The following is a 16,617-nucleotide window of genomic DNA, read 5'->3' on the forward strand; positions in this document are numbered from 1 at the left end:
GCAACAGCAAATGCTCGGTCATCGTTTCACTGTCTGTTTTGACTCTCCTGCATCTGAGAGGAGGCAAGCTCTCCGCAAAATGGACGCCGACAGGCAGAGAACAGTCCCCAAGGTGACCTTCCATGCAGAACATAGAGGGGACAGAGAGGGGGCCGAGTGTGTGTGTGTTGGGGGTGGGGGTAATCTATTCAATGAGGTGAATGCAGTGGTGAAGGAATCAATGGCACAATAATATCCGTTATATTATCCATTTTGTTTTTCAATGAAGTAACATTTGTGGAAGTCTACTCACAAGCCTAGTTGATTTCTGTAAAGCTTCTACTATGCATGCAGTACAGACACACTGAATTGACAAGACAACTGGAAAAACAGAAACTCTATATTTGGCTCATACGCAACAGAAACTGATAAACACATATGTAAATACACACTAAACAAACACAGAGTCGTGAAGAAAATGAGCCCCAGTGTACAGTAGCTGGACTAACACTGATAAAAAAACGTTGAGCAGGAAAACAGGAGAGGAGAAATTTGAATGGCAAATCTGAGGGGTGAAGCAGATAGTTCATCTGAACTGTATCAGGTAGAGGAACAGTACAGTCCTGTTATAGCAGACATCTGTATTATGGCAAGCAAACAGGCAGAGACATAGACAGGAAGTGTTACCTGAGAGGTAGGCAAACTGCTTCCTGAGGTCAGGGGTGATGTCGATGGCACAGAGGGGACTGCTCTCCTGCTGCATGATCTCATCTGGAGGAACAGCAGAGCAACAACACAGTCAGAGTCACAGTCAGGACAAAACATATTGCATTGAATGAAAGAACCATCGCAAAAGTATAAAAGAGATAGACATACTCACACAAAAACAGAACATTAAGTTATTACAGCATGTAGTCTGAGCTGTATATACGTGCAGAATAGTGAACAAAGAATCATCTGAAACGCAGACCAGAGAGCAGAATGCTACAAATGCTTTGGGTCCTGACCTACCATTAATGAAACAAGTTTTCACATAAAAGCCACAGCCATGCAGTGCCTTCCCAGCTCTATGCCCCCATGAACTCCCATCGTTGGTATTCTAATCATTTGATAATTGGCCTCCCTTGCAGGACGCAGCATAGCCCCAGCCAGGTAGCCCCAGCCAGGCAAGCCCCAGTCAGGCAAGCCCCAGTCAGGCAAGCCCCAGTCAGGTAGCCCCAGCCAGGCAAGCCCCAGCCAGGCAAGCCCCAGCCAGGCAAGCCCCAGCCAGGCAGTGAAGGTGGAGATGGGGTGACAAAACAGGCTGCTTTGACTCAGAGACCCAGGTCAGCAGGGAGGGAATGGCTACAGTAGGTTCGTAATCATTGCTGGTACACAGGAACAAAACTAGTTCAGACACTGACACACAGCTGCAAATCGCCCATTCTTCAGTCAGCATATTTCTACCTAGAAATGCAATTTCCTAAAAGCGGAACAGACTTCTGTCAATCACAGGAGGTTGGTGGCAGCTTAAATGGGGAGGACAGGCTCGTGGTAATGGCTGGAGCGGCATCAGTGGAATGGTATCAAATACAAAACACATGGTTTGATGCCGTTCCATTTACTCCGTTCCAGCCATTATTATGAGCCGTCCTCCCATCAGCAGCCTCCACTGGTATCGTTATTGTTCTGTCGTACCTGAAGGTGTGTACTGCCTCTATAACTAATATACTGTATATGTCCAGTTCACAGGATATGCATAGCTGTTGGCTAATATTTCTGTTGTCCATTTGTAATAATAAAGAGATCTGGTAGCATAATACTCTATCAATGATTTATTTATATATTATATAGTTGCAATCTACAAGCATACTTACTTGACATGGGCCAGTCTCCCAAACTAGAGCTATTTGTACACAGTTACAGATACTAGAGACTCCTGGTCAATAGTTTAGCTCAACTGGTCTTCTGGTAAATCATTGATACCGATTCAATCCCAAACCCTCACAGCCAAGTCAGCACAAATACAGTATAATCCTTAGAGTGAGGTGGATTATACTTACAATAAAGTGTTCCTGTGCGTATGTGTGTTCACATCCTATCCCCGGATGACATATATTAATAGCATGCATCCTAGAAACTCAGACAAGATGGTTACATACAGAACATACAATACTCCCATGCTCCCAGCCAGCCACAAAAATAGGTTCATCTGCATCCATTTCTAACCAGCTACATATAGTTCGTTATACAGTGGGATCAAGCAGTTCTCTTTATGCAGGTAGTGCCAATACTGTGGGAGTCTGGCAAAAGTCCTACTGTTGAAACTGAGGGCCTAACAGCACAGAGCACAACAGATCGATGGAACAGAAAGCCACAGTAATGCTCTTACACTATAGGATTATATCACACACACACACAGACACAGACCACAGACACAGATAGAAAGATATTTAGAAGACGCTAACTCTTAAATTACTAAAATGTAAATGTAACGTTAGAAACCAGCCTGGCAGACTTTCTAGGGCCACAACACTGTTTATCTCAATGATGCCACGTCAGACCACTAACCAGGGCTAACCACTCTCTCGTCTCTTGAATTATTCAGTGGCCAAGCCTTCCTTTCGGGACAGGACATCAGTTTAAAAGTAAAGGAGCACTGCTGTTACGCAACACTCTCACAGTAAAATGTTCTGAAGTAGAGAATGTCTAGGAGCACGTCTGTCTCTCCATCTCCCTTCATCACATCCCTTCTTCTCCAGTGAGCTAAAGGGATGATCTACAGAGAGTAATATTCACTTTTCTCTGAGCTTCCTGGGTGTGTTCCTGTCACTTCAACACTATGTCAACACAAACCCTCCTCCTCACAGCTGCCCATGTCCCTTAATGTTGACGATGTGGTTGTTACTGACAAGAAGCAAATGGCTGAGCTCTTTAATCACCACTTCATTAAGTCAGGATTCCTATTTGACTCAGCCATGCCTCATTGCCTGTCCAACATTTCCTCATCTCCCACCCCTTCTAATGCAACTATCCCCGATGCTTCTCCTTCTTTTCCTCTGGCCCACTACAAAGTTTCTCCCTGCAGGTGGTCACTGAGTCCGAGGTGCTAAAGGAGCTCCTTAAACTTGACCCCAAAAAACATATGGGTCAGATGGTTTAGACCCTTTCTTCTTTAAGGTTGATTCCCCTATCATCGCCAAGTCTATCTCCAACCTTTCTAACCTGTCTCTCCTCTCTGGGGAGGTTCCCATTGCTTGGAAGGCAGCCACGGTTCATCCTTTATTTAAAGGGGGAGATCAAGCTGATCCTAACTGTTATAGGCCTATTTCTATTTTGCTCTGTTAATCAAAAGTGTTGGGAAAAACTTGTCAATAGTCAAATGACTGGCTTTCTTGATGTCTATAGTATTCTCTCTGGTATGCAATCTGGTTTCCGCTCAGGTTATGGATGTGTCACTGCAACCTTAAAAGGTCCTCAATGATGTCACCATTGCTCTTGATTCTAGGCAATGTTGTGCTGCTATTTTTATTGACTTGGCCAAAGCTTTTGATACGTTAGACCATTCCATTCTTGTGGGACGGCTAAGGAGTATTGGTGTCTCTGAGGGGTCTTTGGCCTGGTTTGCTAACTACCTCTCTCGAAGAGTGTAGTGTATAAAGTCATAAAATCTGCTGTCTCAGCCACTGCCTGTCACCAAGGGTTGTATCCCAAGGCTCAATCCTAGGCCCCACGCTCCTCTCAATTTACATCAATAACATAGCTCAGGCAGTAGGAAGCTCTCTCATCCATTTATATGCAGATGATACAGTCTTATACTCAGCTGGTCCCTCCCCGTATTTTGTGTTAAATGCTCTACAACAAAGCTTTCTTAGTGTCCAACAAGCTTTCTCTACCATTAACCTTGTTCTGAACACCTCCAAAACAAAGGTTTGTGGTTTGGTAAGAAGAATGCCCCTCTCCCCACAGGTGTGATTACTACCTCTGAGGGTTTAGAGCTTGAGGTAGTCACATCATACAAGTGCTTGGGAGTATGGCTAGATGGTACACTGTCCTTCTCTCAGCCTGCGGCTATGATACAGTTGAAGTCAGAAGTTTACATACACTTAGGTTGGAGTCATTAAAACTCCACTCCAAAAACCACTCCACAAATTTCTTGTTAACGAACTATAGTTTTGGCAAGTCGGTTAGGACATCTACTTTGTGCATGACACAAGTCATTTCCCCAACAATTGTTTACAGACAGATTATTTCACTTATTTCATTTCACGGTATCACAATTCCAGTGGGTCAGAAGTTCACACACATTAAGTTGACTGTGCCTTTAAACAGCTTGGAAATTTCCAGAAAATGATGTCATGGCTTTAGAAGCTTCTGCTAGGCTAATTGACATCATTTGAGTCAATTGGAGGTGTACCTGTGGATGTATTTCAAGGCTTACCTTCAAACTCAGTGCCTCTTTGCTTGACATCATGGGAAAATCAAAAGAAATCAGAAAAAAATTGTAGACCTCCACAAGTCTGGTTCATCCTTGGGAGCAATTTCCAAACGCCTGAAGGTTCCACATTCATCTGTACAAACAATAGTATGCAAGAATAAACACCATGGGATCAGGCAGCTGTCATACCGCTCAGGAAGGAGACGTGTTCTGTCTCCTAGAGATGAACGTAGTTTGGCGCGAAAAGTGCAAATCAATCCCAGAACAACAGCAAATGACCTTGTGAAGATGCTGGAGGAAATAGGTACAAAAGTATCTATATCCACAGTAAAACTAGCCACTGCTTCAAAACCACCATAAAAAAAGCCCGACTACGGTTTGCAACTGCACATGGGGACAAAGATCGTACTTTTTGAAGAAATATCCTCTGATCTGATGAAACAAAAATATATCTGTTTGGCCATAATGACCATCGTTATGTTTGGAGGAAAAAGGGGGAGGCTTGCAAGCCAAAGAACACCATCCCAACTGTGAAGCACGGGGGTGGCAGCATCATGTTGTGGGGGTGCTTTGCTGCAGGAGGTACTGGTGCACTTCACAAAATAGATGGCATCATGAGGAGGAAAATTATGTGGATATATTGAAGCAACATCTCAAGACATCAGTCAGGAAGTTAGAGCTTGGTCGCAAATGGGTCTTCCAAATGGACAATGACCCCAAGCATACTTCCAAAGTTGTGGCAAAATAGCTTAAGGACAACAAAGTCAAGGTATTTGAGTGGCCATCACAAAGCCCTGACCTCAATCCCATAGAACATTTGTGGGCAGAACTGAAAAAGCGTGTGTGAGCAAGGAGGCCTACAAACCTGACTCAGTTACACCTGCTCTGTCAGGAGGAATGGGCCAAAATTCATCCAACTTATTGTGGGAAGCTTGTGGAAGGCTACCCAAAACGTTTGACCAAAGTTAAACAATTTAAAAGCAAAGCTACCTAATACTAATTGAGTGTATGTAAACATCTAACCCACTGGGAATGTGATGAAAGAAATAAAAGCTGAAATAAATAATTCTCTCTACTATTATTCTGACATTTCACATTCTTAAAATAAAGTGGTGAGCCTAACTGACCTAAGACAGGGAATTTTTACGAGGATTAAATGTCAGGAATTGTGAAAAACTGAGTTTAAATGTATTTGGCTAAGGTGTATGTAAACTTCCGACTTCAACTGTATGTGCTAAATTTACGTCTAGACTTGGTTTCCTCAATCGTAATCGGTCCTCTTTCACCCCAGCTGCCAAACTAACCTTCTTTCAGATGACCATCCTACACATGCTAGGGGCGGCAGGTAGCCTAGTGGTTAGAGCTGACGTGCCCCAAACTCACATGTTACATTGTTCACAAAAACAGTAGTGTCATGTCAGCATTAGTACAGCACAGACAGTCTACGTCAATATTATTACAGCACCAAAACAGCATGTCACTTCAACAATGTCCATCGTCTACTGTAAGTAACATGTACACTGGTAGACAGACAACCGACCAACTGAAAGACAGACAGTAAGACCAACCAGTACCTGTCCTGTGCTGGAGCTTCAGCCACAGGTTGCTGATGTCGTGGCAGAGCAGGGACACTTGGTTCAGGGCCCTGCTGAGCCAGGCTCACCTCCTCTAGGTGCCACTAATGGTGTAGACGGTCGTTTCAGCCTTATCCTAAAACACACACTATCATGTCTGCCACGGTCTGTTTCACTCTCTGTCTCTACAGACACTGCCCTTACTTACAAACACCACAAATATTGAAGCTCTGCTGTGGAGATTCTCATCCCCCCCTTTTCCAACAGGGCTCTTTGTTTGGCCATGAGGGGACCTTTCAAGTGACAGCCTTGGCCTCAGGGTAACACTGCACAGAGCTCTCTTTCATACACACAAGCACACACACACATGCAAACACTCATACTTAGGACTGCCTAAGTATGATATTGAAATATGAAGCAAAATATTGAAACATATAGAGGATCTAGCATGCTAGTTGCGTTATAGTGTACGCCTTGTGTCTTTTGTGTGGCGCAAGCCATCGATTAGCTGGGCTGAGTGTCTATTTGTCATGCAGAGGTCCAAATGCACACACAGTACCAGTCAAACGTTTGGACACACCTACTCATTCAAGGGTTTTTCTTTATTTTTACTATTTTCTACATTGTAGAATAATAGTGAAGACATTAAAACTATGGAATAACACATATGGAATCATGTAGTAACCAAAAAAGTGTTAAATCAAAATATATTTTATATTTGAGATTCTTCAAAGTAGCCACCCTTTGCCTTGATGACAGCTTTGCACACTCGTGTGCAAATCTGTCATCAAGTAGGTGTGTGTCACGCCCTGACCTTAGAGAGACTTTTTTATTCTCTATTTTGTTAGGTCAGGGTGTGACTTGGGTGGGCATATCTATGTTTCTATTTCTTTGTTGGCCTAGTATGGTTCCCAATCAGAGGCAGCTGTTTATCGTTGTCTCTGATTGGGGATCATACTTAAGCAGCCCTTTTTCCCACCTGTGATTGTGGGATCTTGTTTGTGTGCAAACGTTCGCTTTTGTATTTTGTTGTTTTTTCCCCGGTGTCATTGTTAATAAAAGAAAATGTACGCCTACCACGCTGCACCTTGGTCTCATTCCAACAACGGATGTAACAGTGTGTCCAAACTTTTGACTGGTACTGTATGTGCATGTTTGCATGAGAGACGGCCAATGTGTTGTGTGAACTCCCCTGTTGCCCACATCCATGCTCCCTTTGATGTGGTATTGTCCCGTGTCGGAGTCACATGAGTGTGAACACAGGATACAGTGAAAATGTATCAGGAACAACAGCTGAACTGATCCTTTTAGTCAGGACAGAGGATAAGGAAGAGTGGTGTGTAGGTCCTTTCCCTCAACTGTCCTATCATATTCCCCTAGTGTAATGGAACACCGCCTAATACACACCTCTCTGTCCGGGGAGAGGGGAAATACTTCCCTGGGTCAGCCTACTCAATTCTCTCTGTGTGTGAAGGACAGGAGGGGTTTATGGTACATCCTTCCTCCCTACGCATGAATGGCCTCAATGAACTGATACATCGCTCTCTATAAAGACAGCAGCACAGACAACATACTGTGTCATCCCAATAAATAGTCAACATTATGATGCAAATGTAAACAAAGTGACACCATAAAGATAGTCTTGAATGCTTTGGTTAAGAATGTGAAAGGTTTGTGACATCACGGAAGAGCAGAGACTCATGCTTAAAATATAACATTTGTGACATCACAAAGAGAACAGCACATGGTTACTGGTAAACAGGTCTGTGACATAATGAAAAGTGAGAGATCAATTATTATTTTGTAATACATTTTTATTCATAGTACAAAAATTCACAACTTACATTGCTACATCAAACATGTCTAACAAAACAAAGGTATTAACAAGAAAATACTAAAACATGCAAAAAATATCAATAAAAAAGTAAAAAAATAAACAATTCTAGTGCAATTGTATTCACTTATACACTGAGTGGAGATCAGCTCTCGTTAAAAAAGCCTGTTCAGTGACATCACAGAGAGAGCAGCCCATATGTCCGTGTTTAGGGTGGCAGGTGACAGCAGGCCAGGCGACTCACGGAGGTCGTGGCGATGGATTATACTAATCTATAGCCCATGACTCTACACAGCACCCCAAACACACTAACACATAGGAACAATAGGTAGAGATCAGAGACCTATAACCCCCCTCACACCGTACAGATCCCACTAGAACCATCACCTACTACTGTTCGGCCTAGACACTCCATCTCACTATCCCAACAGGAAGCAGAGCTGAGAGGTCAGAGCTACTTTCTCTCTGGGTCAATTCTACTGGGTACATGTAATGACTACTGATCTAAAGCAGGGTTCCAGTTACTGCTATATGAACCGATCACCCCACCCAGACAGGTGACTGTCCACTGTGTGGCTCAGTGGCTGCTAACAGAAGTTGATGGTATTAGGCGATTGATCATTGGAGAGAGACGTAAGCTTCTTCCTTTCATCATGAGACTTCAAAGCTGCAACCTGAGCTGAGGAGAGTAGAGACTAGGGGAACAGGAACACCAGAAGTTACGCGAGAAACTCACAAGATTGAAAATCGTTAACTAAGTACTGTATACACCCATGTGATTGTCACTTTCTGTGATATAGGGTTTCTTCCCTGGCAATATTGGTTACTTATGCCCTGAGGTAATTGGACAGTCCTAGCGTTAGTTGAGCAGCTGCTGACAATAACACACAGACACACGTAACAGCTTTCATCCATCCACCAACTGCTCAGGGGCACTCACACAGTGAGCATGGCACCCTCTCACGCAACCAACACACACCCATCACACCCCTGGCAGATCCCACAGAGGTATCATCTCTCCCTCCTCCTCCCCTCACTCTTTTTTCCCCATTTACCTCGTCTCCCTTTCTTCCTTGTCCTCCCTATCTCTTCCTCTCTCTCTTCCCTTAATCTTCACAGTACAATACATTATTAAGCCTTCAGGGTCTTTACAATGGGTGTGGTTGGCAGCAGGTGTATCAGTTGATGATTCCCACCAGGAGCAAAGACACATACGTAGAAATATAATCTATCTGTGGATACAGAAACCATTAGAGAGATCTGGGTCCTCCATCTTTCTCTCTGCCTCTAGAAACGTCTGCCAGTATCGGTAATGATGTCACAATGACATAGCCAGTGATACAAAAAGAGTGGATTTCTGCTGAATGCTGTACAGTATACACATGATGTACAGTGCATTCGGAAAGCATTCAGACACCTTCAAATTTAGTTAAATTACAGCCTTATTCTAAAATGGATTAAATCGTTTTTCCCCTTCATCAATCTACACACAATACCCCACAATGACAAAGCAAAAACAGGTTTTTAGATTCTTTTTTTTTTTTTTTTACAAATGTATTACAAATAAAAAAACAGAAATACCACATTTACATAAGTATTCAGACCCTTTACGTAGTACTTTGTTGAAGCACCTTCAGTGATCGCAGCCTTGAGTCTTCTTGGGAATGATGCTACAAGCTTGGCACACCTGTATTTGGGGAGCTTCTCCCATTCTTCCCTGCAGATCCTCTCAAGCTCTGTCAGGTTGGATGGGGATCGTCGCTGCACAGCTATTTTCAGGTCTCTCCAGAGATGTTCGATCGGGTTCAAGTCCGGGCTCTGGCTGGGCCACTCAAGGACATTCAGAGACTTGTCCCGAAGCCACTACTGCGTTGTGTTGGCTGTGTGCTTAGGGTCGTTGTCCTGTAAGAATGTGAACCTTAGACCCAGTCTGAGGACCTGAGCACTCAAAATCAAATCAAATCTTATCGGTCACATACACAACATTTGGCAGATGTTATTGTGGGTGTAGTGAAATGCTTGTGTTCCTAGCTCCAACAGTGCAGTAGTATCTAAAAACAATTCGCAAGAATACACACAAATCTAAAAGTAAAAGAATGGAAATATATAAATATTACATCGAGCAATGTCGGAGTGGCATTGACTAAAATACAGTATATGAGATGAGTAAAGCAGTATGTAAACATTATTTAAACATTATTAAAGTGACTTGTGTTCCCTTATTAAAGTGGCCAGGGATTACAAGTCTATGTATACAGGGCTTCTCCCATTCTATAGCATCTATAGTGCAGGGTTGCGTAACCGGGTAGAAGCAGTCTCTCGGTCCCAGCTTTGATGCACCTGTACAGGTAGTTTGCCCCCAGTGATGCGTTGGGCAGACCGCACCAACCTCTGGAGAGCTCTGCGGTTACGGGCGGTGCAATTACGGGTGGTGCAGTAGCTGTACCAGGCGGTGATACAGCCTAACAGGATTTGCTCTCAATTGTGCATCTGTAAAAGGTTGTGAGGGTTTTAGGGGCCAAGTCAAATTTCTTCAGCCTCCTGAGGTTGAAGAGGTGCTGTTGCGCCTTTTTCACCACACTGTCTTTGTGGGTAGACGATTTCAGATCGTCAGTGATGTGTACGCCGAGGAACTTGAAGCTTTCCACCTTCTCCACTGCGGTCCCGTCGATGTGGATAGGGCCGTGCTCCCTCTGCTGTTTCCTGAAGGCCACGATCAGCTCCTTTGTTTTGTTGACGTCAAATGAGAGGTTTCTTTCCTGGCACCACTCTCCCAGGGCCCTCACCTCCTCCCTGTAGGCTGTCTCGTCATTGTTGGTAATCAGGCCTATTAATGTTGTGTCGTCTGCAAACTTAATGATTGAGTTGGAGGCGTGTGTGGCCACACAGTCACGGGTGCAGGTTTTCATCAAGGATATCGCTGTACTTTGCTTCGTTCATCTTTTCCTCAATCCTGACTAGACTCTCAGTCTCTGCCGCTGAAAAACATCCCCACAGCATGATGTTGCCACCACCATGCTTTACCATAGGGATGGTGCCAGGTTTCCTCCAGACGTGATGCTTGGCATTCAGGCCAAAGAGTTCAATATTGGGTTTCATCAGACCAGAGAATCTTGTTTCTCATGGTCTGAGAGTCTTTAGGTGACTTTTGGCAAACTCCAAGCGGGCTGTCATGTGCCTTTTACTGAGGAGTGGCTTCCGTCTGACCACTCTACCATAAAGGCCTGATTGGTGGAGTGCTGCAGAGATGGTTGTCATTCTGGAAAGTTCTCCCATCTCCACGAAGGAACTCTGGAGCTCTGTCAGAGTGACCATCAGGTTTTTGGTCACCTCCCTGACCAAGGCCCTTCTACCCTGATTGCTCAGTTTGGCCGGACGGCCAGCTCTAAGAAGGGTCTTGGTAGTTCCAAACTTCTTCCATTTAAGAACGATGGAGGCCCACACATTCTTGGGGACCTTCAATGCTGCAGAAATTACCCTTCCCCAGATCTGTGCCTTGACACAATCCTGTCTCGGAGCTCTACGGACAATTCCTTTGACCTCACGGCTTGGTTTTGTTCTGACATCCACTGTCAACTGTGGGACCTTACATACACAGGTGTGTGCCTTTCCAAATCATGTCCAATCAATTTAACTTACCAACGGTGGACTCCAATCAAGTTGTAGAAACATCAAGGATGATCAATGGAAACAGGATGCACCAGAGCTCATTTTCTAGTCTCATAGGAAAGGGTCTGAATTCTTACGTAAATAAGGCATCCGTTTTTTATTTGTAATAATTTCCCCAAATGTTTTTTTTCTTCCCGCTATGTCATTATGAGGTATTGTGTATAGAATGACAATTTAAAAAAAAGATTTTAGAATAAGGCTGTAACTTAAAAAAAATGAAAAAGTCAAGAGGTCTGAATACTTTCTGAATGCACTCTATAGTCTTGTACCTGTAGATTATATGTTTGAGAGTGAAAGACATGTTTCTGTTAGTCTTAAACCTTATTTTACTGTACACCATCACCAAAAACTCATTACCTAGAGTAAATACCAGTAGCTTGGGTAAACACCAGATGTGAAATACAGTCCTTATGGGTCATCCACCAAACAGAGAGCCATAAAACATGTGAACTCAATTTAAAGCTCTAAAACATTTATCTTTGCCAGTCCAACACCAAAGATATAATCCTATGAATCCCTGAGCAGCCATGTTAACTCACTATATGATGACAACAAAGATTCTATAGAGAAGCTCATCCAACACAGTTTTAAATTAACCCATTGCTTCACAGCATCTGGTTCCTCTTCTGTATAGTCAAATTGATTCATATTCAGTTCTCCTGATCCTGTTCCTTCTTCTTTGGCTTCCTCGTATAGATATTTTACAGCACCATGGCTACGTCTCAAAATTGTATTCTCACACACTATCACCCTTATAGTGCACCACTTTTGACCCCTTATAGGGCTCTGGTCAAAAGCTATGCATCCTATTCGGAATAGGGTACAGTTCAAGTCGGAAGTTTACATACACCTTAGCCAAATACATTTAAACTCAGTTTTTCACAATTCCTGACATTTGATCCTAGTAAAAATTCCCTGTTTTAGGTCAGTTAGGATCACCACTTTATTTAAAAAATGTGAAATGTCAGAATAATAGTTGAGAGAATTATTTATTTCAGCTTTTATTTCTTTCATCACATTCCCAGTGGGTCAGAAGTTTACATACACTCAATTAGTATTTGGTAGCATTGCCTTTAAATTGTTTAACTTGGGTCAAACGTTGCAGGTAGCCTTCCACAAGCTTCCCACAATATGTTGGGTGAATTTTGGCACATTCCTCCTGACAGAGCTGGTGTAACTGAGTCAGGTCTGTAGGCCTCCTTGCTCGCACACACTTTTTCAGTTCTGCCCACAAATTTTCTAATGGGATTGAGGTCAGGGCTTTGTGATGGCCACTCCAATACATTGACTTTGTTGTCCTTAAGCTATTTTGCCACAACTTTGGAAGTATGCTTGGGGTCATTGTCCATTTGGAAGACCTATTTGCGACCAAGCTCTAACTTCCTGACTGATGTCTTGAGATGTTGCTTCAATATATGCACATCAGTTTCCTTCTCATGATGCCATCTATTTTGTGAAGTGTACCAGTCCCTCCTGCAGCAAAGCACCCCCACAACATGATGCTGCCACCCCCGTGCTTCACAGTTGGGATGGTGTTCTTCGACTTGCAAGCATCCCCCTTTTTCCTCCAAACATAATGATGGTCATTATGGCCAAACAGTTCTATTTTTGTTTCATCAGTTCAGAGGACATTTCTTCAAAAAGTACAATCTTTGTCCCCATGTGCAGTTGCAAACCGTAGTCTGGCTTTTTTATGGTGGTTTTGAAGCAGTGACTTCTTCCTTGCTGAGCGGCCTCTCAGGTTATGTCGATATAGGACTCGTTTGACTGTGGATATAGATACTTTTGTACCTGTTTCCTCCAGCATCTTCACAGGGTCCTTTGCTGTTGTTCTGGGATTGATTTACATTTTTCGCACCAAAGTACGTTAATCTCTAGGAGAGAGAACGTGTCTCCTTCCTGAGCAGTATGACGGCTGCGTGGTCCCATGGTGTTTATACTTGCGTACTATTGTTTGTACAGAGTACATTGTACCATAAGGCATTTGGAAATTGCTCCCAAGGATGAACCAGATTTGTGGAGGTCTACAATTTCTTTTCTGAGGTCTTGGCTGATTTCTTTTGATTTTCCCATGATGTCAAGCAAAGAGGCACTGAGTTTGAAGGTAGGCCTTGAAATACATCCACAGGTACACCTCCAATTGACTCAAATGATGTCAATTAGAAGCTTCTAAAGCCATGACATCATTTTCTGGAAATTTCCAAGCTGTTTAAAGGCACAGTCAATTTAGTGTATGTAAACTTCTGACCCACTGGAATTATGATACAGTGAAATGAAATAAGTGAAATAATCTGTCTGTAAACAATTGTTGGAAGAATTACTTGTGTCATGCACAAAGTAGATGTCCTAACCGACTTGCCAAAACTATAGTTCGTTAACAAGAAATTTGTGGAGTGGTTGAAAAACTAGTTTTAATGACTCCAACCTAAGTGTATGTAAACTTCTGACTTCAACTGTATGTATATATATATATATATATATATATATATTTATTTAGCTTTAACTTGATTTTAAATGCAGCCCATTGAAAACTTTGTCTGAGATAATACCAAAGGAAATGTTCAATGCGTCAGTGTCAACCGTGGATTTCCATAGCCACAGTGGACAGAAAATACAACTGGCCATTTCATTATCATCTACAATACAGACCAACAAGACAGTCTGTAGAGAGGGATTCACATTAAATGGGGGAGAGAAAATAGAACCCTCGCATAAGACAGAAATAGAAAGGGATAGAGACAGATAGGAAGAGAGATTTAGTTGATGAGAAAGATAGATAGGGAAAGAGAAATGTTAAGACAGATGGGGAGAGAGAAAGAGGGGGAGAGAGAAAGAGAGCGAGAGAGCAAGAGAGAGAGAGCTATGCTCTAACACTCACTTTGTAACCAGTAGCAGCAACGGGAGAAACGGTAGTATCTCTCCACCTCCTCCAGAGAAATACGAACAGACATCCCTCTTTTCTCCTCCACCGGCCTTAAACACAACTTCAACTCTTCCTCCATACTTCTGTCCTCAGTCTCTCCCTCCATCCGTATGCGAGATTCCCCCCTCTCCCCCTCTATCCTTTTATCTATCTCCATCCCTCTCTTCATCTTTTCCCATGAATAAACATCTGATAATTCCTTCATGTGTGATTCCTCCACTCTCTCCCCTGTCAACCTTGAGTCCAAACCTAACTGTAACTCTCCCTGACGTCCAGGTAAACACTCTAGCTGTCCCTCCATGTTAAGCCAATGATCCTCCTGCTCCTTCTGTCCCTCTATTCGTTCCCCTGAGTCTAGCCCCATCTGTCCTATACTCTGCTCTGACTCCCCCTCTACACACAGTCCTGAGTCCAACTCTACCTCACACCCTTCCTCCTCTTCCTCCTCCTCTCCTCCTATTTCTGATACCGCTCTCCCCTCCTCTCCTCTCGTCCCCCACCCCCCCTTCCCCTCTTCCAATAATCCCTGTCTCCGCTCCTTCAGGTGCAGTTCCATGCAGCTCAGTTCAGGTACGACTGCTGCATTCCCTCTGTGTCGCTCCCTCACTCTCTCTACCTCCGCCCTACCTCTGCCCTCCTGCTCTCATTCCCACACTCCCTCCCTCTTCGCTCTCAGGCTGTCGGTGATTTATAGCCTGCAGCATGTCACTCAGGCATTACCCTGCCCTGACTTCCTCTTCCCACCTCAGGTTACCTCCTCTAACTACTACACTACAGGACAATAGCTGACCCTCCCTGCTCATTACCATTCTCCTATACCTGCCCATGTAACTCATGTGTGTTTACCTCAGGATATGACATTTCATGTCATCTGTTACATGAGCTAAACTGGGTCTGCCTCTGCATCTGAAACCATAGACATAGTATTTTTAATTCTAGTTATATGCCTGAAACACTCATACCTGGACATGTGTATACTAGTCCTCCTACCCAAGGCAGCGTAGGTACACAGGGATGGGTTTGTATTTACAAAGTATCTCAGAGTAGGAGTGCTAGGATCGAGTAACAGGTCCCATTATCTTATTCATTATGGTCTGAAATGCCAAATTGATCCTAGAACAGAACTCCTACTCTGAGACTTTGTGAATAAAGGCCCAGGGCTCATTTCTATGTCCTCACTTACCTGCACTAACAGAGCATGGCCTCTCCTCCTGTCCTGCCTACCGTCTTGTCCTACCTTCTCAGCTAATCAGGACCAGCAGGACAAAGACTCTATTCTGACCAGCTTTATTCAAATACCCTAGTCCCATTTAACCATTCACACACTGCATTCTAACAGCACCATTTAACCATTCACACACTACAATCTAACAGCACCATTTAACCATTCACACACTACAATCTAAAAGCACCATTTAACCATTCACACACTGCATTCTAACAGCACCATTTAACCATTCACACACTGCATTCTAACAGCACCATTTAACCATTAACACGCTACAATCTAAAAGCACCATGTAACCATTCACACACTGCATTCTAACAGCACCATTTAACCATTCACACACTGCATTCTAACAGCACCATTTAACCATTCACACACTGCATTCTAACAGCACCATTTAACCATTCACACGCTACAATCTAAAAGCACCATTTAACCATTCACACACTGCATTCTAACAGCACCATTTAACCATTCACACACTGCATTCTAACAGCACCATTTAACCATTCACACACTGCATTCTAACAGCACCATTTAACCATTCACACACTACAATCTAAAAGCACCATTTAACCATTCACACACTGCATTCTAACAGCACCATTTAACCATTCACACACTACAATGTAAAAGCACCATTTAACCATTCACACACTGCATTCTAACAGCACCATTTAACCATTCACACACTACAATCTAAAAGCACCATTTAACCATTCACACACTGCATTCTAACAGCACCATTTAACCATTCACACACTACAATGTAAAAGCACCATTTAACCATTCACACACTGCATTCTAACAGCACCATTCACCATTCACACACTACAATCTAAAAGCACCATTTAACCATTCACACACTGCATTCTAACAGCACCATTTAACCATTCACACACTACAATCTAAAAGCACCATTTAACCATTCCCACACTGCATTCTAACAGCACCATTTAACCATTCACACACTACAATCTAAAAGCACCATTT

General features: G+C 43.2%; 1 protein-coding gene across 13 annotated transcripts in view; it reads right to left on the minus strand.

Moving 5' to 3' along the window:
* The window catches only part of LOC115155856 (guanine nucleotide exchange factor DBS), a 48,163-nt gene extending 33,196 nt beyond the window's left edge, over positions 1-14,967 (minus strand). For 5 of the 13 annotated variants that reach the window (XM_029702835.1, XM_029702838.1, XM_029702837.1 and 2 more), the window contains exons 1-2: positions 14,352-14,967; positions 667-750 (exon numbers count right to left, since the gene is read on the minus strand). In XM_029702835.1, the coding sequence (XP_029558695.1) occupies positions 667-750; positions 14,352-14,952 (685 nt within the window). In that variant the 5' untranslated portion in view covers positions 14,953-14,967. Of the gene's footprint in view, positions 1-666; positions 1,522-1,835; positions 1,853-2,021; positions 2,884-4,399; positions 4,416-5,970; positions 6,255-14,351 lie in introns of those variants that run through there. The other 8 variants (XM_029702846.1, XM_029702842.1, XM_029702841.1 and 5 more) reach the window with 8 other exon arrangements.
* Between the last annotated feature and the right edge of the window lie 1,650 nt (positions 14,968-16,617).

Source organism: Salmo trutta, chromosome 20 (assembly GCF_901001165.1).
Source record: "Salmo trutta chromosome 20, fSalTru1.1, whole genome shotgun sequence".
NCBI classification, from domain to species: domain Eukaryota; kingdom Metazoa; phylum Chordata; class Actinopteri; order Salmoniformes; family Salmonidae; genus Salmo; species Salmo trutta.